Raw genomic sequence first — 26,631 nt, 5'->3', positions numbered from 1 at the left:
ATGACCCATTAAACAGGGCCCTATGATTTTTGGGTGTAAACAAATGCCCCACAACCATTTTTATTTTAAATTCCAGCAACTTATATTTTTGTCCCAACAGCTCTATATTAGTCCATTGGGGAGTGCCAAAATCAATTTCCTTAAGAAAAACAACTCTTTATTGGAATCAACTAATAGTTTTCGGCTCGTTTAGTAAACGACCAGCTCGGCTCATTCGACAAAAGTTCGGCTTGTTAAGGAAGGCTATGCTCGATTAAAGATGCTTATTTAGTAAATGACTAAGCTCGGCTCGTTAAGGCTCGAGCCAAGCTTGAGCTCAAATTTTTGACTCGTTTAGTAAACAAGCCAAGCTCGACAAAGCTCGACTCAGCTCGTTTACAGACTTACTCCTAACCTACTATTTAACCTATGAATAGTGGATGCTGTGGCCCCATATTATGACCCCGCTTCGATCTCCAAATGTTTGGTGTTGGCCCCGAGACTAGACAACATCCCTTGCTTACCCGTTCGGCTAAATAAGCCAAGTGGCTTATTTTTTTATCTTTATTCAAATTTTTTTTGTATTTGTTAGTTTTTCGTCAATTTTTTGGGAATTATTGCTTCGTCATGACAAAAGAAATCTAAAAAGTAAAAAATTACGATCGAAACCTAATTTTTTTGAATAAAAACAAAAATAAACCAATAAGCCAATTTTTTCGTCTTTATTCCAAAAAAATTGGATTTCAATCGTAATTTTTTACTTTTGAGATTCCTCTCATCATGAAAAAGCAATAATCCTCAAAAAATTGACAAAAAACTAACAAGTGTGAAAAAAATTTGAATAAGTATAAAAAAATAAGCCAAGTGACTTATTTAGCCGTTAGATCCCCAAAAGTGTTTTCAAAAGACACTCTTACGCTCAAGCTCATGCACAGATCCCAAAACAGTTCGGTATATTTCGGGACACCAAAACCCAAAATAAAAAAAAAAAACATTAAAAACATTTTACTAAAGTGGAAGAAAAGAAGAAACTACAACAAATTACTCCATTACCAGAAACTACAACAGTTCTCATCCAATTCTAGTGTTTTGTTTTTTTGTCACACTTTATGCATAAGCAGGGTGTTGGTCAATAGTGGTTTGGAGGCAGTCCATAGCCTTAAACCCCAAACCCGCCCCTTGTGGGGCTCGAACTCAGGCCTCCATTAGGGGGACATAAGACAACCACCTTCACCAAGGTTGGTTCTCCAATTCTAGTGTTTGGATACCTATTTTTTGCATTTTCATTTTTACCTTTTCTACTTTTGGCTGTCTGGGAGACTTGAGCCATAACACATTCAGGTTTCATATATCACTGGTAGTAAAAAAGAGCATTAGACAGAGCAGAAACACATATGTACAAGACCAGAGTCGCTAAATAGGAGTATGGAGCATATATAAGCACTAAGCAGTACTTAAATCAACAGCAAATCCATCTATTTACAGACATTCAGAATATGAGTCCTTACTGAAGCAGAAACAGTTTCATCAAATTCCCTAACCTAAAAGGTCAACAAATCTTGATTTTAACACTAGTGACTTTCACTAGAAGTGAGTAGATTTTGGAAAAGTGACCTGGAGTTTGGTGACACTACCGAGAAGTAGTTTCTCAAAACATATTTGGCATCTTCGGACGGCGCCAACCTGCATTCCCACCATTCTGTCCATCCGCATGTTGAACGTCACATGGTATCATGGCATGATTTCGCTTCTTCACCTTTGACCTTCCCATTTTCTTCCCAACAAAAAGACCAACTGTCATGGCAGTAAATAGCCCTAATGCAACAAGAAGTGGCCTTACAGCCCAGTGAAAATCTTCGAGATGTTGGTACTTCTTAATAACACCTGCACAAAAATTAAATGAAACTGCTTCCACTTCGGCGGGATCTGCTAGGAAATTGTCATTTTCGTTGCCAAATGTCAATATCCCAGGAAATTTGACAACCAGACACCCGTTTGGTAAAATCTGGTGGATTCTTCCGGTGGCCCATTCGCCGCCATGTTTCCGTGGCCACTCAAACCTAGGGCTAAACACATTTGGTTTCAACCTCAAAAACTGGCCCACACAATACGATTCTGCCATTTGAAGCTCCGAAGAATTACCCTTCCAAAGGGTCTCCCCTCCTATAAATCCGACAGCCAAATTTCCATCTCGACGGATGGAATGAAGAATACCCACAGGAGAGTGTTTTTTGTCTTCCTCCTTCAAACGTACCCAATCGCCTGGTGCAAGACCAAAGGTGACCCGCTCTAGTGTGGATACGTGGACTCTTATTGGGTCATGGATGCCATGGACCCTCACTAGAACAAACCCAGTTGGATCAGGGTCACAATCCAAACCCACAACAATTCCTTCCGGAATACCCATATTTTCAAGTTTGCACAAGTTCGGTGGCTTTCTGGACCGTACCGTGTCACCCACTAGGAGATGATCCTTTGAGAGAAACCACTCTGTATATCCACTGCCACTTGATTTGTCTACAAGCGTTCTACTTGTGACACCTGTCCAGACTCCATCACGAAGCACTGCATCTTGTGAGCTGCAAGTTTGCAAGCAATTATAAACGAACGACAAGGATTGAAAATATTATTTGCAGTTTGTCCAATAAAATACGAAGTAAAGTTTGTCTTAGTAGATTTTTTCAGAAGCCTAGTTTCTACAACTAATGCAGCATAAATATAATGGTAGACTCTCAATTCTCATAAGAGCATCCATAATGGCCAACCAAAACCAAAAGGTTGCTAAGGTTAGCAATATTTGTTCAAAAAAGTTTTCACATTGGAACAACCAAACTTAGAACCTAACCAAATTTTGGCCCTTGGATAACCAACATTTGCCAATAACCAAATTTAGTTGACCCACATCTTCTCAATCAAGTACACCTATCATTACACAAAAAAGCAAGACAACAGTTCCCGACCGAATTCCTGACGCCGCGCCGGGCCCATTCCGGCCACCGGATGGCCTATCGGAGCCGACCAAAAATTCTAAAAAAAAAAACCGAGTGGGTCATCGCGGGAATCAACAGCATCCGATGTGTGTAGGTGGCCGATCCAAACACTCCATTTTTTTGTCTACATTTTTTTTAGAATTTTTGGTCGGCTCCGATTGGCCGTCGGGTGGCCGGAATGGGCCCGGCGCGGCGTCGGGAATTCGTTCGGGATTCTCAGACTTTCTGTACACAAAAACCTTCTCTCTCGCTCTCTCTCTCACCAATCATTACACAAAAACCTTCTCTCTCTCTCTCAACAATGTTTTCAAAAAACAATTGTAAAAAACTGTTTTTTTCAAAAACACTTTTTTTTCTTAAAATTGTATTTACATAAAACTGTTTATTAAATAACTTTCTTTACACAAAAAAAATTCTATTTTTCTTTTTCAAAAAACGTTTTTTTAACTTGTAATAAATAGTTTCAAAAACTTCTTTTTTCCAAAAAAATAAATAAAATCCAGTTTAAAAAATAGTTATTCAGTTATTCTTCAAAATGGAAACTTTTTTTCCCCCCGAAAACGTGATTTCAAAAATTGTTTAAAATATTTTTTATATCTAATAAACAGGTTTTATTAGTTTAAAAACTATTTTTTAAAAAACTATTTTCTATGTTAACAATTTTTAATTTTTTGCAGTTTGAAAAGGTGATGTGACCAGTTTTGGATATCCAATTTTGATTATGCCATTGTGGACCTCTACATTGGTAACCCTAGAAACCCTTAAATGGATAATCAAAAGGTTATGTGACATTTTTTGGCCATCCAATTTTAGTTAAGGTCATTGTGGATGCTCTAATGGTAGACTCTTAAGTGCCGGCTACTCTAAGTTGCTCCTACACTGTCTCAAAGTATTATGGCAATAATTACGTTGTCTGTTCCTTAATGTTGGTCTTCTTTGAGAATTCTAAATTTTAAGCAGGCATACTAAATCTCAAGGTGTCATTTCCTTTAGTGCCCTTACTCAACTCATTTGGAATATAGTCATACCTATTTGCAAGGATAGTTTGGGAAACCTACTATTATGCTTTTGACTTTCTAAGAAAGACTTAAAATTTTAAAACATCTCAAAATAGAATAGGGGACCAACAATTAGGGACGGAGGGAGGGTGATGTTACAACTGAAAAGGACGAAATATCAAAAAACGTCTATAAAAGCAAAAGAGGAAAAAGATTGGCAATCCAAGATGAAACAAAAACCAAGGGCAACCAACATCAAAAGACTGCTCTACCACACAAGTACTATTAATTATTAAATAAAGAACTTAAACAAAAAGATCACTTTTCCTTAATTCCTGGGAGCTTTACAATGAAATCTATTTGTTTACTTAGGCGACCGATGGTAAAGTGGAGAGCAAAGAAAAAAAGACCTCCATATGACGTTTACTGACTGAGGAATAGCGTAAGATGGACTTGTGACAACTGCGGGAACAATATGAGAAAAACATTTGAATTTCCAACTAAAGTAGGTCTCTAACAAAGGATCATCATTAGGTTCTTACCTCTTTGCATTAGTTATGGATGACTAAATAGGAAACTTAAAAAGAAATCTGCTGACATACATAATACATTACTTGCAGACGACATGCTTTTAAAAACGAAAAAAAGATAATGAGTAATGTTGACGCTAAATCAGTTCTCAGGCTCTCTTTCTCTGGGGCTGTGTACCACATTTGGGTGGAAAAAGTAGCAGAACAAGTCAGAACAAAAGACTGGATAGGGGTGAGGTGGTGCTGAAAATTGTGAAGGATGTGAGAGTTAGCATGTCCTCTCGAAAAGGCTTCCCCCTTCAGCTGAGAATACTCCATTTTGAGTCTTGGGGCTTGTTTAGGACTACGGCTAATTAAAGAATAGTACTTTTCCCGCTCCATTCGTTTGGGTTCTCTCTCTCTCTTTCATATCCGGGTATGTAACCAAGACTGTTGAGCCCTTTTACGGTTCATAGTCCAAATTGGCTTCATCCCAGAATTTTTGAGATGTAGTATTGCCTTGACGCTTCTGGTTATGGTTTTCTTTTGTGTGCTCAAATTCTGGTTCTGGTTTGACGACGTAGAGGCTCTTTTATAGCTTTGTGAGTTCGTTCTGTTTTTCCTGGGGTGAGGTTTTAAGCTGTTAGGCTGTTCTTGAGGACTTGTGTAATGCCCTTTCCCCTTTTCTGGATTCTCAAGGTTACCGTTTTAATCAGAACTACTTCGGCGTTTGGCGATAACTACCCTTCCGTTTTCTGAAATACAAATGAAATCGTTTATAGGGACTCTTTGCCGTTGGTAATTTCCTTAATTTTTAGTCATGTGTCAACTAATTTGACGTTAAAATGATGACATAATCATACAGTTAAGATCGATCTAAACCATTCTATTATGTATAAGATTCATTCGGCTTTTGGTTCTTTCTTTTAGATAGGCATTTTTTGGTTCTATAAATGAATTATTTACCAAAAACTTATTGAAGCTAAAATTGTGAACAGTTACTAAAGAATCGAAATGGTTTCATGTTAGGCCGGACAAAGATATAACATCTGGATTACAACCTTAGAAATCTATAATTAAGGATGAATATAAGACTACATCTTGAAGATTTTTAGATACCTAAGAGTGACAATATCGTGAAAATGTAGAGCCAATTTTCCATAAGATGGAGAGATTGAGGAGGGCCCAGAGAATTAGTGCAAGATGGATGAATTAGAGAAGAGCGTATGGAGCGTTACATGATTAGGGAAACATGAAACAATTAGAAAGTTGAAGGAAACATAGTATTGCACTTTTACTGAAACATGGCATGATGTATGATACAAAATGTAGGTTGTTACAAAACTGCTTAGAAAATGACTCTAGTCGAAATGGAAGTGTTTCAGGAAAGTGTAGAATGAGAAATAAATCAAATAGGTAGAAGTGCCATGGGTTGAAGATAAGATGAGGAACGCCGTTTGAGATGGTATGGTATGTTCATGTGCTTTTTTTCAATCATGTACGTTCATGTGCCGATTAATGCACCTATAAAGGATGATTAGAACACATAGAGGGTAGTAAAAGGAATAGAGATAGGCCAATGAAAACTTAGGTTGAGGTGATAAGGAAATGACTACCTTCAACTTAACTAAGGATCTGATGGGGAATGGAACACAGTTGAGAAAAAAGCTTGTTGAGTTCAGGTAACATGGTACGTGTTCACTTGGAACAATTGACTATATTTCAGTTCGTCAATCCAAAACCATGGACTAATGAAAGATGCTTTCAAATGAGCACTATAACGGATGCATAAAGAATGAAAGAGATACCTTTTGAATGCATGTAGGACGTCTGCCATCACAGGACGACTACGGAAGTCAAACTCAAAACATCCGAGTATGACATTCTCCACTGCAGGAGGAAGGCCACTGGGTATTTGTGGCTTCTCTTGTTTTTTAACAACTAAGTTATATATCTCATCTACAGACTTCCCGCACCAAGGCTGAATTCCAGTGAACATCTCCACAATGCTGCAACCAAACCCCCAAGAATCAGACTCAAAGGATATCGGACCTCTTACTTCTGGTTTCCATTGTTCTGGAGCCATATAGTTTGGGGTACCAAGTCTTCGAGCCATATCTGAATTTGGCAATGGAATTCCAAGCAACACATAAGGAATCCCAAGATCTCCAAGCACGGCCCCATCATTTTCAGTCAAAAGGAAATTAGAAGGCTTGAGGTTAAGAACTAGGATATCTTTTGAGTGCAGTTCCATAATTCCCTGAGCCAACTCTATACCATACCTGCAGACATCACCATGAAGTGACAATTACACCCTCGTTAGTTCATGAAACCATTAAAGCAATGTTTTCATATCTTCATGAGACAAACATCACCTCAGAATGTTGTGCAATGAAAGCTTGCCCCCTTTAAGGCGACCCATTTTGTCACCAACTGATCCCTCGTAGAATTTCATGATGATGCTTACCTAGAAGGATGTGCATAAATAGATTCAGATAACCAAATAATTAGACACAATTTCCGACGCACCATATAAAAAAAGAGAAACAAAAAGGGTGGAAGTACGTCACAGTTATAAACAAACTCGAATAAAAGACGTACCTTTCCACTAATTATTGAAATACCATGCAGCCAGCAAACACCTTTCAGGCCTTGACATTTAGAAAACAAGTCATTGAACTTATCTAGTACAACCTTAATGTTATCTTCCTTAATAGGAGGCATCATCTTGACAACCACTTCATGATACTCCTCATAATCTTCAGTGGCCTGATGCTGAGTTGCTAACCATACATCACCAAAAGGACCCCTCCCAATTCTGTGTCTCAGTTTTATTGTTGCAGGGTCAATCCATGGACTAATCTGGTTAGGTGATGCTACAACCGTCCTTAGTTGATCAGGATCACCCTCAACAAGCTCAAAGTCAAAAGAACCAGTCGATCGATTGGTAACAATTTTTCCAGCCATCCTTGCTACTACAAAAGTACCACCATCAAACAGCCCGTACCCAGAAAACGTAAATACCAAAGTCAACACCAAAATTTACTATGAATAGGAAAATAATCCTAGACCATATACTTCAAAACTACAATAATACTGTTTTGGCGGACATTGATGGTCTTCCTTCTCCACTTTGGTAAGCACTTGTCAATTTACAAGAGATTTATGTAATACTACTTCCCTATATTTTGCTTTGCTTTTCATAGATGTCATTCAATTTGCAATTAATGTTTGAGCATGTGCAAGAGAAGAATACACCGGAAGATCATAATCCCTGAAGCTGTGCCAAAGGTAAACTAAAGCTCACAGCAAAATATTAATTTCTTTTTTCACATATCAAAGGCAATATCAATTTCTAACAATGCATATTACAAGATACTATCAAATAATAGAATCAAATAACTTATCGTCATATTTTCGATCACTGATACATTTATGAAGATATAATTATAGATGCATACAAGTGCATCTATATCCATTTCAAAAGATACAATATTGAATCTAGTGTCAAAATTTCACAGATGCGTACTTTCTTAGGAGGACAATTATCAAATTTTTCCAAAAAACAAAACTAGGATGATGCCTTGTGTCAAATTGTTTTAGAAGACATTGAGCGGGCAAACCTATATAATTCCGAGGTTTGAACAGAAAAGTACTATAATTACTAATTCTGAAAATAATTTAAAACTTGGGTAGGGCGGTCACCCAGGGTCATCTGCTCCTCGGTCCGTCCCTGTAGACTCCCGGTAAGAATCTCGACAAAAACATTTCCACAAAAGTGAAGTAAAAAAGAGGTTCTAATTGCTGATTTCATATAGCATACTCCAGAAGGACCCTTCTTTCTTTTTCTTCCCCTTCCCTCATGTGCTGATGCTATTTATCACTGATGCTATTCATCATATAAGATCACTAGATCAGTAAGGAGTGGAGGTGGGTTTTGGGTGATTTTTACTCAAATTTGAGTTTGAGTTGGTGAAGGAGTGGAGATGCTCTAATACAAAACGATCATCATAAATTCTAATCTTCTAGTATTACTTTCTTCCACTCAGTAAGAAATTAGGCTTTGGTACTCAACACATCGACAAGTAAATCGACATCAAATCATCAATGAAATCTACAGCAAATCCTAATCACAGATGAAAAGTAAATAAAATTTAAACATCGACCCATGATTTCTTTTTCTACTTTCTTCTACTCCTTCTCAATTTCTCAGCAGCCAGGCATATACAACGAACAGAGAAGAAACGATCAAATACGTAAATGACGTGAAAATCAACAGACAAAATACTTACCGGTAGAAAGAAGGATAGAGCAAGGTGTGCAGGGAAGGAGCTGAAATATCGACGAATTTTTTCAAAAAGGTGGGCGGATGAATTTTGATCGTGCCGAGTCCAGGTGAACCTTGTGTACAAGAAAGAGATTCATGAGAGAGAGAAAATTTGCACTTTTGATTAGAATCTCGATGAGACGGAGGAGGAGAGGGGATGAATGATGTGAGATGTAGGGGCCCACCAAATTCCAAAAGTTACACAATCGTAATGAAATTACCACAATTGGTTTACCAAAAAAAAGAAATTACCACAATCCATTTAAATGAAATATCCGTAATCTAAACTACTTACGTGCACTTCGACTAATTCTGAGATTCTGAAATTAGCACTTCGACTAATTCTGAGATTTTGAAATTAACGATCGAGAATATCGTCAAGTGGCCCTAAAATTTGAAATGCTTTGCTTCCGTAAAATTTGGATATGAAACCTCATAGGAGACAAAATATTTATAAGCATTTGCTTCTTTGTTCATTGTATGAAATACTAGTCAGTATATTTTTTGGGTAATAAATGGGCATGCACGTTTGGAAAGACGGGTATTTAAATTCAGATATTTTGTCTTTTAAGTAAAAAAGAAAAGGAGTCAATAAATGCCCTAAATTATGAGAGATAATTTTTGCACTTCTTTCTAGTAATATTCATGTGAATTTATGGCATGATCTATGTTGTGAAATTTTAAAGTACTCGCAAACACACAAATCGTACGAAGTATAGTTATGCAAGTACAAGGACAAACCCACACGGACTTGTGATGTTTTATAAGGTCATCCACAGTGGTATAATCAAATGCCAATTGTTTTTAAAGTTAACAATGTTGTGCAAAAGATTACTCACAATGGTATAATCAAACTTAGCAACATCCTTAGAAATAATTAAATTTTGGGCTTTGGATAACCAAAACTAACAACATTTTTCAATAATCAAAATTTGTGGATCATACACCACATAAGTTAACTAGTTCCAAAATTTGTATACACACGTGTTTCAACTAGTATTTTCTTCTTCCCTTCTTCGCCCACTCTGTTTTTTTTTTGGTTAAAAAAATAAAATTGAAGAATAAAATTTTTATGTAGCCAAGTTTTTTCGCTACTCTATATTTTTTTCACTTCACCAACAAACTATTTCTCTTTCTTTTCCTCCAAAAGTGAAACTCATATCTCTCAATCATCTATAATTCAATCCATCGTCGCCGGATTAAGGTGTTTCACTCTTCTTTCCTGTTTCTACTACCCACTCCCGAAAAAAAAAAAGAAGGAAAAAATCATAATAGGAGGCAAGGAAGTCGCCGATTTTTTTTTCAAAATTAAGAAGGGGAATCGATATATTTTAACTTATAAAAAACGTAAATTGAGGGAAATGAATGACGGAAAACAGGAGGGAGAGAGAATGAAATTGTAGCGGACCCCATATTTTGATTATGGACTAGAAGTGACCATAGTGAAGCTTAACATTGTTAAGCTTAACAACCTCTTAAGTGAATAATCAAAAGCTGATGTGTCAACTTTTGGTTATCCTTTTTTGATTATACCACTGTGGATGGCCTAAGAAAGCTAAATAAACCTAAATTGATTGAACCATAACCTAGTTAACAATAGTTGTGAATTGTTTTATAGAAGTAAAATTGAAGCAAATAGTAAAAATAAGTAAACAATGAACTAAACTATCAAAGACGAGGAAATTGAAGTTTCTTTTTAATCAAAGGAAAAATACTAAAATTTCGTAATCCACGCTCATTAACTCATACCATTCTATATTCATGATTATTGACGTTCTCATAATTTCTTCATGATAATCTGAAAGCTAATTCTATTAGCATGAAAAATATCATTGTAAAAGTTCATTTAAAAATCTACTGTATGTTCCTCTCTGCTCGCAAGTATAAAATCAAATTATTAATTGTATCCCCTCTCAACGAATCACAATACGCCTTGTGACCAAAGAGGAGTCGCCTTGTGACCAAAGAGGAGTCAGCGTGGCATAAAGTGAAGATTGGGGGAAGCAGAGCAAAATTCCCTTCTGAAGTATTCCCAAGGTGTAACCTAGGCAACGGAAAAAGGGCCGTCAAGGTTTTCTTCTTCCTGGGTTTGATGTCCAATTTTAAAGTTAACAATGAGAAACCAGCATTCAAAAGACAATTCTAAATCATAAGAAAAACATGATTGAACTCATATCTAGAACTTACCTGTAACAATTGATTTGTAGTAATAACATTTCAATCATAATCAAACCACATATTTGGGACACATCATATCTCATGAATATATAAATATAATAATAGTAGTAATCGTTAATGGGGCTTCATCCTCAATCCTAATTTAAAAGCTCAGCGGCCGCTCGCAGAGTTAAAAAACGCATATTCAAAATTAAAGCTTACGAAACGTAGAAATTTCCTACCGAGTAGTTTTTTTTTGTTTCCCCTTCTTCTCTGCCGCTGCTCGTGTAAGCCGAAATACTGCTGGTGCGTGATTAGCCTGTAGGCCGAGATGGTGCTGCTGCTTTTCTCCTTAAATAAGGATAGCCGGGCCGCTGGAGAACTCCTCTGGTAATAAAATTCTCCTTACCTTCCCCCATAATTTGCCTTCTTTTAGGGTTCTACAACCCACGTGCCATACGGACGGAGGGGCCATTCCGGCCTTGTGGGTAGAGTTGTAAACGAACCGAGCAGCTTGCGAGCTTGGCTTGGTTCGGCTCGTCAAGGCTTGACTCGGCTCAGCTCGTTCAGTAAACAAGCCGAGCTCGAACTCCAGTTTTTGGCTCGTTTACTAAACGAGCCGAGTTCTCGGCTCGTTCGACAAAAGCCCGGCTTGTTAAGAGAGGCTTGATTCGATTAAAGATGCTCATTTATTAAATGACTAAGTTCGGCTCGTTAAAGGGCTCGGTTCGATTAAGCCTTGAGCCGAGCTTGAGCTCGAGTTTTTGGCTCGTTTACGACCGAGCTTGAGCTCGTCGAAACTCGGTTTGGCTCGGTTAGTTTACACCCCTACTTGAGGGGTCCACTTTGATTTTATCTTTATTCAACTTTTTTTTTTTACGTTTGTTAGTTTTACGGCAAATTTTTATGTAATATAGATTTGTCTTAACAAGAAGAATCAAAAAAGTAAAAAATTATAACTTTTATACAAGTATTTTGAAAAATATTCAAAAAAAAAGCTCAAAAAGTCAATTTTTTGGATTTTTTTCAAAATACTTAAAAGTCATAATTTTTTAATTTTTCGGTTCCTCTCGTCGAGACGAACACATGATTTCCTTATTCTATTTTCTTCTTCTCCTCCTCAATTTCTCAGCAGCCAGGTATATACACCGAACGGAGAAGAAACGATTAAATACGTAAATGACGTGAAAATCAACAGACAAAAAACTTACCTGTTGAAAGAAGGATAGAGCAAGGCGTGCAGAGAAGGAGCTGAAATATCGACGAATTTTTTCAAGAAGGTGGGAGGATGAATTTCGATCGTGCCGAGTCCAGGTGAACCTTGTGTACAAGAAAGAGAGATTCATGAGAGAGAGAGAGAGGAGATTTGCACTTTGATTAGAATCTCGACTCGACCCCGTTTGTTTAAGGGTTTTGGATTTTTTGGATTCTAGTCATTATCCTGTTTTTTTTTCAGTTATTATTTTTATTTTTTTCTCTATCCCTTTCCAATCATTACTGTTATTTTTAATCATTATTCTATTTCTCCATATACTCATTACTTACAAATCTAAATCCAAAATCTCAAAACGAACGAGTCGATGAGATGGAGGAGGAGAGGGGATGAATGATGTCAGATGCATGGGCCCACCAAATTCCAAAAGTTACCCGAACAATTGTAATGCATTTAAATGAAATTTTCGTAATTTAAACTTACGTGCACTCCAACTAATTCTGAGATTCTGAACTTAACGATCGAGAATATCTTCAGTGGCTCTAAAATTTGAAATGTTTTGCTTCCGTAAAATTCGAATATGAAACCTAGTAGATAACAAGTATTTATAAACAATTGCTTCTTTGTTCATTGCATGAAATATTATGTATTTTTTGGGTAATAAACGAGCATGCCCGTTTGGCCCGAATAAAAAATACTTTGTTGGAGTATTTAAATACAAATATTTTGTCTTTTAAAAAAGCAAATGAGTCAATAAATGCCCTAAATAATTATGAGAGATAATTTTTGCGCTTCTTTTTAGTAATATTCATGTAAATTTATGGCATTATCCATCATGGGTAAAAACCAACTTCATGAAAAATATTTTAAATTTTTTCTTCAAAAAAGATAAAAAAAAAAAAGTGCAAATATAAAAAAGAAGTGTAAAAGCTATCACCCTTTGTTTAGCTATACAAGAAATACTTTTCGTTTTCTAAAACACGATATATTAGTTTTTTTTTTTTTAAACTTCATTTTTTTATATAATATACATAGCATGTTTACTATTGTTGTGAAATTTTATTGTATTCACAAGCAAATCATACCAATAGTATAGTAATACAAGAGCGAGGTCGAACCTTATGACTTGTGATTTTTATAGGAAAACTAAATTAACCTAAATTGATTGAACCCTAACTTAGTTGACAAAATTTGTGATTTGCTTTATGGAACTAAAACTAAAGCAAACAGTAAAAATAAGTAAACAATGAATTCAATTATCAAACACGAAAAAATTAAAGGTTTTTTTAATCAAAGGAGAAATACTAAAATTTTGAAATCCACTCCCATTAACTCCTGTCAACATGTATTCACAATCATTGACTTACCCAAAAAAAATTCATGATATTCTAAAAGCTAATTCTGTTACCATAAAAAATATCATCATAAAAGTTCATTAAAATGTCTAATGTGTGTTCCTTTCCGCTTGCAAGTATAAAATCAAATCATTAATTGTATCCGCTTTTAACAAATCACAACAAATATCCAGTTTTACAGGTAACAATAAAAACTAGCATTCAATGCTAAAGACAATTGTAAATCATGAGAAAAACATGATTGAACAATGAAAACTAGCATTCAATGCTAAGGACAATTGTAAATCATGAGAAAAACATGATTGAACTCATATCCAAAATTTATCTCTAAAAAATTAATTTGGAGTAAGAACAATTTAATCATAATTGGGACAAATCAATTCTCATGAATATATAAAAAATAGTTGTTAATAGGGTTTCATCCTCAACCCTAGTTTAAGAGTCTAGCCGCTCATGAAGTACAATAACATAAACACGCAAAAATAAAAACTCCATTGAATAAAGCTTACGAAAACAAGTTTTAAGACACTGTTTCTTCCTTCAATCGTGGTGATGCTGCGAATAGAAATTCCTCTTTTGGTTGCCTCTTGAATAATGAAAGGAGTTGCTTTGTGTATTCGGTATGAGAAAAACTTTTTAACGGCGGGACCGTGAAAATAATTTACGACGCTCAATTGCACGCGTTTAAATGTGTTTTGGATGGTCTAGATTTTGAAAAAAATTATTTGCTAGAAGAGTTTAACTCTTCGCACGAATAGTTTTTTTTAAATCCAGATAATTGATTGTCGAAATGAACAGTTAAAATTGCGCGGAGCTGTGAATAACTTCTTTCTGTCATTCGGTATTCCCAATTCTCCCTGGAAAGTGATTTTGGCACTTTCCAAATTGATCGCACCCACAATATGTGCCTTCTTTCTCCATCATTTCTTTCCCTAGTAGTGCCTTTTTTAGGCACCCCTACCCCTTCTCTCTCAAATCCTTAAGAACACGAAAACATCCGGCAAAATCGGCCACCTCTAGAAGTGTTTGAAAAATTCCTTTTATCTTTACAAGAATTCGCACCTTCATGTAAAGCATCCGGCTCCCATGCCCCAATCCGGTTTTGGGGCATCATGCCCCCCTTTGTTTTTAAACCGTTGGATCTTGTTATTCAATCTCAGCCCTTGATCAATTCCCCCCTTTCTCTCCTCTTAACCTTATAAACCGGTTACTCCTCTGACTCTCACTCTCTCTCTATCTTCTGCGTCTTCTCTTCTTCTCACGCCCACAGCATCTCTTCTCATGCCAGAGCAGGACTCCGCCATAACAGTCCCTCCATAGCAACTCCTCCACAGCATTCTTGGACGCTTCTCCACAGCATCACTCAAGGTACCTGCCCTCTCCCTCTCTCTGGCCAAAACACACACACGGCACACACACATTGTGTTTGCCGCCCTCTTTCTCTCTCGGCCGAACACACACATGGCGTGGGTTGCTTGGGAAAATGGGGGAAGATTTAGGGTTTTGTGAAAATCAGGGCAGATTTAGGGTTTTGTGAAAATCAGGACAGATTTAGGGTTTTGTGAAAATAGAAACTTTTGGGGCATTCTCAATACCCAACAGCTAGCAAATAGTGAATCCAAGTTCGGCATTGAATACCCAACAGCTACAGGGTTCTGTAGTTTTATTTTGTGCAAGTAGTCTCGGCATTAAAGCCTTTGTGCCCAGTAAATGGTTATCAAATCAATGGTTGTCATTTTTATTGTAAGGTTTTAGGGCTGGACTGTGCGTGCATTTGTTAATTGGTTGGTTGAGAAATTTCCTTAACTTGGAAAGAAAGTTGAGTTTCTTTATTTGGAAATTTTTTGAAAAGGAGTCAGGTAGTGATAAGTTCATATAGTGATCAATAAGTGACTCTCTGATGTGATCTGAACAAAAGAAAAATCACTTTGTTCTCTAGTGAATGATGCGCTTGCATTGGTCTGAAGCAAAAGAAAAATCACTTTGTTCTCTTTTACAGTTTTATATTTTTTGTGCAATCTTTTGTACTGTTTTGTAGTGTTATGGCTCCACCAAAAAAGAAAACTAAGGGGAATGTGGTAGCTGTAGATTGCCATAATGAAGAGTTGAAAGAAATGGATGAAAAATGCCATAATGAAGTTCCGAAGCACCCTCGTAATGCATGGATATTTTTCTAGTATGTCATTTTGCAGCTTTGTGAATCTATTAATGCAATGGCATAGATTTGTGATATTGTAGTTTGATTTGTAATTTGTTGGTTGTAGCCAAGAACAATGCAAGTCAAAGGATAATGATCTGTTAAAGCCAATGGTAACTATTTAATTTTTGCTATATTGGTATTTCCGTGTTTACACTTATATGGATTTTGAACTTCTCAAGCTAGAATTTGTACTCTTTCAATAGTTGTAGTCAATGGAGGAAATTTCTGAAAAGTGGAAAGCTTTAGGAGACCATACTAAGCGAAAGTACAAGAAAAAATCTATCATGAGTACCGAGAAATACAAAGAGCACAAAATTAAGCTTGATCTTCCGAAGGGTCCGAAGGTGGTAATAGTATCTATGTTCATTCATATGCTTTTCAGTTTTTATTGCTCTCGTGAAATTGATTAGAGTTGTTGATTTTGTATTTAGAACACCTTTATATCAAGGACTCAACTTAAGGCGGCTTAAGATAGGATGCAAAAACTTGATCCGCATCAAGTAGAGAGTGTAAAAGCTATGGGGTTTGGAGGTATCTTACAACTGAAATGTACGAAGTTAAATCGAACTCTTTGTGAGTGGTTGGTGCAACATTTCGATCCTGTGTCTCTTTGCTTGCATGTGCATGGCAAAGATTGCATAATTACACCACTAGATGTGAACCACATTTTAGGATTGCCATGTGGTGGCCAGAGGGTGATCCTTGAAGGGGAATATACCGAAATTCATGAATTGTGTTTGAGGCATAAAGTACGTGACCAAGGTTCTATATCTTTTGATCATTTACACAATTATTTGATGAACAACAAAAAGGACGACAATGACTTCAAGGTTTCATTTGTGTTGTACATAATGGGGACTATTCTATGTCCAACATCAGAATTTGGAGTCAATAAGCATTTTCTCCATGCATTAAAAGACTTGTCCTCTGTACGGGAGTTGGACTGGAGCCAATTTGTTCTTAAGTTTTTAGCCGAAGGGATTCAAAAGTATCAGAAAGGACGCAAAGTGATTCGGGGATGTCTATTGTTCCTAATGGTACATCTCTTAACTTTGTTTATTAAGTCAAAGTTTTTTTGAATGTTGAATTGATTATGTATGTCAATCTTTGATTTTCCTACAGTTGTTTTACTTAGAGCATTGCACGCCAGCCGAATATTTCACTTCCCGATGTGGTATGCGACCTTCACCCCGCCTCTCAGCTTGGGGAGATAAAGACATAAGGGAGAGAGCTTGTTGGTTCAATAAGATAAGAAAACGAAAAGGTGAAAAGGTAATGTGTAGCTGCTGTTAACCAATGATGAATCTTTTTTGCTGCTACTATTGCTTCCTGTTACTGTTATTTGCTATTTGCTGCTGTTGACTGTTGTTGTAGTGGTAGCAGCTACCTACTGTTGGTGTTTTTTGGCTACTCATACTATTATATTGCTCTTTTTCCGTGAGGATCAGTTCTAGAAATGTGCCTGTCATGTGGAAATGGACTGAATAATCTCATGTGGTTGCCGTTTACCTGTCAAGATGTTATGTCCAGCACTTGAGATTGAGTGCAGTCTATTATATTGCTCTTTTTCCGTGAGGATCAGTTCTATTGTTACTGCTGAAGCTGTTTTGACTGTTGTGTTGCTGCTGTTCGTTTTGATGTTGTTTGATTGTAGTTGATGCTATGAGAGATGGTTCTTTCCCATTTTTCATAATAGGTCAAAGTCATTATTGAAGATAGAATTGGCAAGAGAGAGAGAATGATGAATCAAGGAAGGGAGGTTGACCATGATAAATCAATGGAGAATGACCAGGTTAAAAATCTAACTAGTATGGTAGAGAGAATGTCGAGCCTCTTAGAAGAGACATTGGCCGCTATGCATGAGAAAGATAGTAAACGTAAATATTCTGCGACTAATAGAGGCATTAACAAGAAAGACACTCCATCTGCCTTGGAGGAACCCGATGTTGAAGGACATTTTAAAACTAAGAAACAAAATGCACCGAAAATGCATTATCGGATCAGATGACATCTCGTCTAAAGACAAACAAGGAAAAAGGCAAGGAGGAAGCTAAATTGAATGCTTCATCAAAGAAATTACGAAAGATGGCAGCTAATGTTCATGAGGCCTTGTCTCGTACGGCTCCTGCAATTGATGGCAAGAATAAGTGGGGAAAAAAATTGAAGACAAATAGGTTTGACAAATCTCAGCCGCTGAAGAGAAATGCCAATAAGGTAACAAGATGTGAATAATTATTATATTCTTAATTCTATTACGGTTCTCTCATTAGAATGCGTGATTGTTAATTTGTAGAAGCCTACCATGGAAGCGGAACCCAAGAGGGCAGATGTAATGGCCACACTTTCCAACGAAAAGCAGTTGATGCTAAGATATGTCTTTGACCATACCCAGTCTGAAAGGTAGGAATTCTTACAAGGTAGACATATTATACATAATTATACATATTCAATGATGTCGAGGTCTTTCCTTGTTTTGATGAATGTTGAGAAATTTTATGCCTGCTTGTTGTGAATGAAGGGATATCCTGCCATTTTAGTGGCCATGTCATCAAATTGGAGGTGCTTACCATGTCAAATAACGTACTTACCATGAATATAGGATGTACATAACTAAATTGGACATTCTTAACACAGATTTTGGAAGGAAAAAAACTCTACTGAAGGTGCTTACCATGACAAAGAACACACTTACCACGGATACAGAACGTACTTAACTAAAACTGGACATTCTTACCACAGATTTTGGAAGGAAAAATAGTGACTGGAGGTACTTACCATGAAAAAGAACATACTTACCACGAATATAGGACGTACTTAACTAAAGCTAGACATTCTTATCATAGATTTTGAAAGGGAAAAATATTACCACAGATTTTGGAAGGAAAAAATAGTGTCTGGAGGAGCTTATCATGAAAAAGAACGTACTTACCACGAATACAGGATGTACTTAACTAAAGCTGGACATTCTTACCATAGATTTTGAAGGGAAAAATATTACCACAGATTTTGGAAGGAAAAAATAGTGGCTGGAGGTACTTACCATGAAAAAGAACATACTTACCACGAATACAGGATATACATAACTAAAACTGGATATTCTTACCACAGATTTTGGAAGGAAAAAAACTCTACTGATGGTACTTACTATGAAAAAGAACCTACTTACCATGAATGAAAGATGTTTTCAACTAAAAATTGGACATTGTTTCCACGAATACTGGATGTTTTTACGATTACAAATGAAAGACATTACATGAAACAAAGGTTACGATTATATTTTCAAACTGCATACTACATTTTCAAACTGCATGCGATTACATTTACCCTTCAAAACCGTTGCCGGGAATTGTTGACCATCCTCCAAAGTTGCTGCCTAGGATCTGAGCCTGAACACTATTTGGATTTGTTGACCATCCAGCAGCTTGTATAGTTTAAAAATTATAATAATTAGTGAATGGACAAATGGATATTAGTCTATTAAATGACTACATAATAAGAGACTTACCAAATTAGGTTCGACACTAGATTCACAACCATTGGCAGTGAATGATTGTGGGTAATATGCAGATGAGTCTCGCCCAGTAAATGATTGTGGGTAATATGTAGATGAGTACCGCCCAGTGAATGATTGTGGGTGAACTATGCTCGAATCTGATTCATTCTCGTTGATGTTCTCCATATTGTTTGATACTAATTTCGGACATTTCGTTCGCGTATGACCAGGTAGTCTACAGTGGCCACATTTTCTTACCTTTGGGATAAAGTCCTTTGCCAAATTTTGGCTCCCCCCTTTACGCTTGATAATGACGGGATCGCCAATACCAAAATGCATAGATGTCCCCTCGACATTGTTCTCTTCTCCTGTCGCTTTTTGCTTGCTTTGAACATCTAACATATACAGCTCTCTCATTTTGAATGTCAACCTTGCGATTTCTTCTCTTGCCTCATCATATGCATTGGTTGAGTGTGAAGCATAAAAAGCCATTTCGACACATGCAGTTGACAATGCACCATACCTTGTCGTTTGTGTTACCCATTTCGGCATCGATGTGCGGCCATGAAGAGAGGAGGACTTGGCCATTTTTGTCCACCTTTGTGAGATCAGATAAGAGGGAATTTCTCTCAAGTGCTCCGTTTTCATTACCGAAATCATATGACAACAAGGGAATCCAATTGACTCAAATTTCAAGCAAGAGCATTTCATAATGCCTTCAGTTGGCTGATAGTATACTGACCACGTTGCATCCTTCTGTTGATATCGAGATAAGTAGTAAACTAGAAAATCTTCAATCTCAACTTTATCCACCCGAAACAATGATTGCTCTTTCTTAATTTCATCGCGAAATTTCTTGAATATGGCCCGAGAAAATGTATCAGCTGCATGCTGTTCAATGCGTTTCATGGCTATAGAAAGAATGGGAGTACTATTCTCACTCTCTACTTGTGCCTTAGCCTCATTATGTCGAAGTTTAGCAAGAGCCCTATCATATGCTTGTACAAATTCAAAAAGCCGTAAACGTAATTTTAGGAATCGATTCATAAATGCGTTCATTCTTCAACACGTTGTGTGCTTTTTGCTCCTGCAAAAAAAAATACCTCGCAAGTACCCCTCAGCCCATAGGTGCCATTTTTTGTAAACCTCTATCGCCCAATTGTTTTCATGAAGATTATAGTTGTCCACAAGATTTGTCCATGCAATTTCAAACTCTTCTTCCGTTGGCATTGACATGCATTTTTCAAAGTCACACAGGAATCCGGGAACATGGACATTACTCACAGCATTCTTTTTCAGATGTCATTTGCATAAACGATTACGAGCATTAGGCAACACAGTTTTTATTGCTCTCCTCATGGCCTTATCTCCATCTGTCATTACTGACACTGGCATTTTTTCATTGCCCATGGGATCAAGAAACTTTTCCAATACCCATGTATAAGTCTCAACAGTCTCAGCAGTCAACAATGCACACCCAAATATTGCAATTTGGAAGTGACTATTGACTCCAGCTAGTATCACAAAAGGCTTCCCATAAGCATTCGTTCGATAAGCAGCATCAAATAGTAGCACGTCTCCAAAGCACAGGTAGTCTGTTAGAGATGTTGAATCTCTCCAAAACATATTATTTAACCGGTTTTGCTCATCCACGTCATACTTGTAATAGAACAAGGGGTCATATTCTGCTTTCGCACATAAATAGGCTAATGCACCTTCCGCGTCCCCATCCGCAACCTTTATTTTGCGTTGAGCTGTAAAATGATTATAAAGATGTTTTTGTGTGTATCCAACCTTGTCATATCCACCAGATTGTTGTGCGGCAAAATCCATAATATGACTTGTTTTAATGCCAACTTTATGCATCGTATTGGCCGAGGCTTTATCAGGACTACGAACCTTCCTGTGAGAGCGGAGGAAGGGCACACCCATAGGCCCTATCAAGTTATGGTTGTGGAAGCTTACAAAGTTAGCAACCACGTATTTGTTTGATTTTCGATCTAATTTGAGATGAAATATAGAAGGACATCCAACTCTAGTTAGTGCCATTGGCTCTTTTTTTCGATCTTCTCTTTCCATATACTTAGCTTCTCGATATCCTTCTTTTGAGCAAACCCATTTCCTTGAAGTAACAATACCCTCATTGTCCTTGTGAATATTATCCTTTCAAACACTAAAGCCTTTCACTTTGGCATATGCATTATAGAATCTTTCTCCATCCTCATCCGAATCAAATGCCATTTCATAAACATCTTCTTCCGTTAATTCATCCAACCGATAATCGTCAAGTCCGTCATCAACACCATATCCGTCATCATCGCTATGTCCATCATCATCACCATATCCATCATAATCGCTATGTCCGTCATCATCACTAGTGCCATCACTAATGTCTATCACTACATTCTTCCCTTTCAAACTGTCATCCATCTCTCTGAATCTGGTAAAATACGACCACAATCGGTGGTAAGTGTTTTCATATATAGTGGTAAAAATAAAACACATTATGGAGATAATTCTGAATCTGCTCAAATACGATCATAGTTTGTGGTAAGTATTTTCATATATCGTGGTAATCAACTGATATACATTATGGTCATTTTTATCTTGACAAATCAACAACAAACCAAAAACATAATCATTAACTTTTTGCTAAAAATAATAAATTATGTTCAATATCTAAGAATAACAACTAAATAAAGACTACAGAATGAGGATAAACTTACTTGGTCAAATTCTTCAATTTATTGTTCTTGAAAGTTAGAGAGGTTCTTCAATATTCATTTCCCGAGACAAGAAGGAATATGTGTGGAAAAGTGAAAAATCAGATGGATAAGTTTGAGGAGTTTAAGGTAGGTAGGGAGGAATTTCGTATCGTTAATGACATAATATGGGGTAGGTAAGCATTTATTTCACAAGTTTGACAATAAGTGAATCATTTTCAAAAGTAAGTAAAGCCTTTACATAAGGTAAGTACCAGCAAGAATTGTGATATGTACACATATACCGTGAACAACCGAATATTGTGATGGTAACTAAATCCAGCCGGCGTGGTATAAATAGCCTGATTTTGTGGTAAGTATGACATTAATGACAGGTTGGTCCGAATTTATGTAACATAACTAATGCACCATAATGAGGGTAGTTAATACGGTAACTACCACAATAAATGTGATGTTAGTTAGTTCTACTTAATTTGTATTACCTTATAATTAAAGCATAATACCTTAATGATTAATAAAACTAAATGACGTATTGAATGGGTCATTAGAGATCAATAGTTAGTGGTTACTCTTACATTAGCCAATTGTATCAATCACTTATTGATTGCAACTAAGACTACTGTTAACTACTATTTCTACTAATAACATTGATCACTATTAACCTACATTAACCAATTCATTTTAGCCAAGTATATTAATACTCAATCATCACAATATCATCACTTATTGAATATGATCAATCAATTAAGCTTTCAGTCAAATGATTTTGACTACTATAGTAGATTATAGAGATTAATCGCTACCCTATCACTAATTGAATAGTCTAATGTCAATTATAACGACTAATTGTTATAATATCACGTTAAACGATTGCTTACATCATTTCAAATAAATTATTTAAATTTAATTAGGATATTATTACAATTATATGGTTTATATTTATTATTTTTTAAAATTTGTTATAAGAAACATATAAACACAAAGTAAAATTTTAATAGAATATATTAACAACATTAATTGTAAGTTGTTCAAAACAACGAATGAATAAATATTTTCTCAATAATATTTGTAAAGTACTTTTTAATTAAAAATAATTTAATAAAATATATTAACAACATGAATCTAAAATCAAGGCAATTTTTTGGCTTAAATATCTAGTTTTGAAAATTTGTTATAAAAAATTTGTTTACAAATTAAGTATTATTAAATTCATATTTTCACCCAATATTTGATAATTTATTACACAAATGATTAGAAAAATGACAAAAGATAGGGTAAATAGGACAAAAGTGTTGTGAACTTATAAATTTTCAATAATCAAAAAAATTCTTGCAAAAAGGTACATTTTTCTGCCAAAAACCGGCTACCTAGAGAACAAGTTAGAGAGAGAAAGGGAAAAAACGTTGAAGTGTAGTCTTTTGTTGTGGTAAGTATACAATATTTTGTGGTAAGTGTCAACATAAACTGTGGTAAGTAGAACCAGTGTTCATGGTAAGTATAATGACGTTTTTTCTGAAAAAATGGGCAAAACCACCCTACTTTTTGGGAGTGGTTTTCATCCAACGACTGAAATTCATCCAAAACGTGATCTAAAGGCCCAGATTAAATGGGGGCATGATGCCCCAATACCACATTGGGGCATCATAGAAAATTTGTCATGTAAAGGTAAAAAAAATCAAAGTTAATTAGTTTCACAATGTGAATTTTTGCGTCTACTTTAGTGAAGATTTAGAATAAAGTCTCATTGTTTTATCTACAATGATCAACTCATTTGCTTTCATCATGCTTTCCATGTCAAGATTTTTGTTGTAAACTTCTCTCACATTGAGCAGGGCACTTAAACAGCTATAAGGCTCCACCTGACTCAATGTCACTAAAAAAAATCTACAATATACAAGAGATGTCAATGCAACTAAAGGATTAAGGAAAGGTATCGAAATTCCCGATGTTTCACATACATAGCGGGGATCCCCTTTTGCACGTTCAATCCTTTTATGCCCACCCACGCCTTTCGAAGCCCTTTCGTCGAGTTGGCGGCAGAGAAAGACTTGGCATTCAGGCGAGCCACCCGGTGGTGTGATACGTAGTGGGTTTAGTACGCCCCGCCAAAACGGCTCCGAAACAAACAAAAAGATGCGTGCTGCACTCACGAAGGACTGCCAGTGATTTACTGGAGGAAGGTGATATCCGGAAGAAAGGCGAGGATAAAATGGGTGAGATCCCCACAATGATGCTACCAAGAAAGCCCTAACTGGAGAAGAGGTTACAGAATTCCTCAAGATCATCCGGAAAAGTGAGTATCAAGTAGTTGAACAAGACACCGGCACAGATCTCCATTCTTGGTCTCCTTATGGCCTCTGAAGCTCACCCGTTTTTTTGATATGACAATCATAATTACAAAGAAGCATAATCAAAACTAAAAAGGTCTATCCCCTCAATAAGAACCATCCCAGGCGGAATACAACCTGGATAAGGCCAACCAGTGGGCGACTTTGTTGTGCTCCCTGCTAACCCAAGAGAAGCTCCACATCCTCTGAGAGGTCCAACTCTTCATGTCATCCACCAGTGCCCTAATATCCCAGGGCCCTTGAGCATTGTCATTGTTAATACAATCAATTAGCACTTTGCAGTCGAATTCAAACACAGCTTCCGTGATTCACATATCCACTGCCATCCCGTACAATTAATTAGCACTTTGCAGTCGGACTCAAACACAACTTCCATGATTCACATATCCACTGCCATCCCGCAAGCAATGCGAAGAGCTCACGCTTTTATGAACAAGGCCGACGAGGCAATAACTCGACCAACTCTCCAAACCAGAGCAGATCCACCACTATCTCTGGCTAAAAAACCAAAGGCAGCTTTGCTGTGGGAGAAAGAGTATGCTCCATCACAATTAAATTTAGTAACACCAGGTGGTGGGGGAGTCCATTTGCCAATCCTCACTGCTCGCTTATGTCTCCCACCCTCACTTGAACCCTTAAACACTACTTGAAGGTAATTCGAATTAGCTATAAGAGTCAAACCAATAGTTTTCTGAGGACGAGGAATGTTACTATTAGAGATACAGTTGTTTTCTCGCTTTCCAATTAGCCCAGTACATTTGAAATAAGAGTCCTTCCTTTTCTGAGATCAATTCTTTGGCCATGCTTCCACACAAAATTTCCTCCACCCATTTATCTGCCGAGGTAATCAGTTGTTCATTGATCTAGTAGGAAAAATCGCTCCAAAACCACACAACTTCTGTCCAAGGACACCTAAACAGAATGTGTTCAATGGACTCCCTCTCCTTCTCACATATTGGGCAGAGGGGAGATGGGGCACACCTCTTCTTAAAGAGGTTCACTTTAGAGGCCAACCAATTGCGAGCTACCTTCCAAACAAAGTGACGCACTTTGGGAATAGTGGGAATAGACCAGACTTTCCTCCACACCTTGTTTGAGAGACAGAAAGATGAGGGAGGACGATGAATCTTTCTCCTAACCTTGGCCTCATGAGCAGAATGATAACCAGACTTGACTGAATACTTCCTGATTTGAGTAATCCCAAAGGATTTTTATGTTTAACAGTTAACGATCGAATAAGGATGCTTTCCATGGTACAGCATATGTAACCTCCCATAAAAAGAGGGTTATTTATGATATTCATCTCCCTTGTGAGCAAATCCTTCCTTTTATTAGCCATCAACCTCCTCAATGGACGGCTATGATTATTTTTATTAGATGGCTCACATTATTCTTTTGGAATCGTCCTAGAAAATATCTTCCATTCTTCATATCTCCACGATATTTTTCAACTCTCTACACAAATCTAGCATGTTGCAGAGTCTTCCACAATCTTCTAGACGACTTCGAAATTCTCTTAGAAAACTCTTTAGGTTCTTTCATTTCTTGAATGTTTCAAAAAGATATAGAACAATCTCCAAAATTCTAGACCATTTTACAGTAGTCTATATTATTCTCTAATCTTCTAAAGAGTTCTGCACCATTGTAAAATTCTCTAGAACGGTAATTATGTGGTTTTTGGCCCATAGGACATTAAGGTGTGTCAAAGACTTAAGCCAGTAGGTATACTATGGAAGGATGATGTCTGGAGTCAATCCATATAATGCCGTCGAATCGTTTTACTTAGATAAGACGCGAAAAAATGAGACTGTAGGTCTCTGGCATGCATGCTTGGGGCATGTAAATTATGATAAGCTAAAAAAATGGGTTAAGCAGTAAGTAATTACGTAGATTTGACAATCATATTTCACTTTGTTTTACGTTTTATGTGCATCTTGAAGGCTTTTTGTTTTGTTAATGTGTGCCTTGGGGGCAAATGTTAAAAGATTATTAAATGAGAACAACTAAAACCACTACTATAGAAAATAATGTAAGAAGTTAAATGAGAAGACAATTTTTGTTCTACAAAGACCACAATGGCCTTTTACTTTCCAATTCCCCACTTTTGGTTCGGTTACCTTTATTTTCCAATTCCTTTGAAGTAGTACTCCTGAGTTGTTTATTAAAAACCGAGACTTGGTACTCTACCGTAAACCAAGAAAAGAAGAAAAAATGGATGATTGTTAAGGAAAATATAGACTCATCTTGTTTGGGAGTAGAATGAGTGATCCTTAATATAGGTTGGAACCTCTTTACTTATTGCTAATTGAGTTTAAGATAGATATAAAGTTTGTACATGG

The 26,631-nt window shown here is 36.6% G+C and overlaps 3 protein-coding genes across 5 annotated transcripts; 1 reads left to right on the top strand and 2 right to left on the bottom strand.

Annotated features, from left to right (window-relative positions):
* Positions 1-1,389: 1,389 nt before the first annotated feature.
* LOC131315945 (E3 ubiquitin-protein ligase KEG) lies at positions 1,390-8,932 on the bottom strand. 2 transcript variants are annotated; one of them, XM_058345192.1, is made up of 5 exons: positions 8,769-8,932; positions 7,078-7,451; positions 6,852-6,943; positions 6,285-6,758; positions 1,390-2,558 (listed from the first exon to the last, which is right to left on the bottom strand). In XM_058345192.1, exons 2-5 carry the CDS (start codon positions 7,441-7,443, stop codon positions 1,628-1,630), a joined length of 1,863 nt encoding a protein of 620 aa, XP_058201175.1. In that variant the 5' UTR covers positions 7,444-7,451; positions 8,769-8,932; the 3' UTR covers positions 1,390-1,627. The 2 variants fall into 2 exon arrangements, with proteins under 2 accessions (XP_058201175.1, XP_058201176.1); XM_058345193.1 differs by having other exon boundaries at positions 7,078-7,448; positions 8,769-8,929.
* A 7,010-nt stretch (positions 8,933-15,942) lies between these two features.
* LOC131316121 (uncharacterized) lies at positions 15,943-18,138 on the top strand. 2 transcript variants are annotated; one of them, XM_058345401.1, is made up of 3 exons: positions 15,943-16,765; positions 16,851-16,992; positions 17,425-18,138. In XM_058345401.1, the coding sequence occupies exons 1-3, from the start codon at positions 16,205-16,207 to the stop codon at positions 17,439-17,441; spliced, it is 720 nt and encodes a 239-aa protein (XP_058201384.1). In that variant the 5' UTR covers positions 15,943-16,204; the 3' UTR covers positions 17,442-18,138. The 2 variants fall into 2 exon arrangements, with proteins under 2 accessions (XP_058201384.1, XP_058201383.1); XM_058345400.1 differs by having other exon boundaries at positions 15,944-16,765; positions 16,851-17,000.
* A 2,385-nt stretch (positions 18,139-20,523) lies between these two features.
* On the bottom strand, positions 20,524-21,270 carry LOC131317529 (protein FAR1-RELATED SEQUENCE 5-like). The gene has a single exon (XM_058347075.1). The coding sequence runs from the start codon at positions 21,268-21,270 to the stop codon at positions 20,524-20,526; it is 747 nt and encodes a 248-aa protein (XP_058203058.1).
* Positions 21,271-26,631: the final 5,361 nt, after the last annotated feature.

This window comes from Rhododendron vialii, chromosome 2a (genome assembly GCF_030253575.1).
Source record: "Rhododendron vialii isolate Sample 1 chromosome 2a, ASM3025357v1".
Taxonomy (NCBI): domain Eukaryota; kingdom Viridiplantae; phylum Streptophyta; class Magnoliopsida; order Ericales; family Ericaceae; genus Rhododendron; species Rhododendron vialii.
Note: the sequence above shows the minus strand (reverse complement) of the source record. Positions and strands in the feature narration are given on the sequence as shown.

Excerpts from the sequence above, each read along its gene's own strand:
- LOC131315945 (XM_058345192.1), bottom strand. The coding sequence starts at position 7,443 with ATGGCTGGAAAAATTGTTACCAATCGATCGACTGGTTCTTTTGACTTT. Across the intron at positions 6,759-6,851 it reads TCATTGCACAACATTCTGAG|GTATGGTATAGAGTTGGCTC; the intron begins GTGATGTTTGTC and ends TGATGTCTGCAG. Across the intron at positions 2,559-6,284 it reads GTCCTACATGCATTCAAAAG|CTCACAAGATGCAGTGCTTC; the intron begins GTATCTCTTTCA and ends GCAAACTTGCAG.
- LOC131316121 (XM_058345400.1), top strand. The coding sequence starts at position 16,205 with ATGCAAAAACTTGATCCGCATCAAGTAGAGAGTGTAAAAGCTATGGGG. Across the intron at positions 16,766-16,850 it reads GATGTCTATTGTTCCTAATG|TTGTTTTACTTAGAGCATTG; the intron begins GTACATCTCTTA and ends ATTTTCCTACAG. Across the intron at positions 17,001-17,424 it reads GAAAACGAAAAGGTGAAAAG|GTCAAAGTCATTATTGAAGA; the intron begins GTAATGTGTAGC and ends TTTTCATAATAG.
- LOC131317529 (XM_058347075.1), bottom strand. The coding sequence starts at position 21,270 with ATGGCACTAACTAGAGTTGGATGTCCTTCTATATTTCATCTCAAATTA.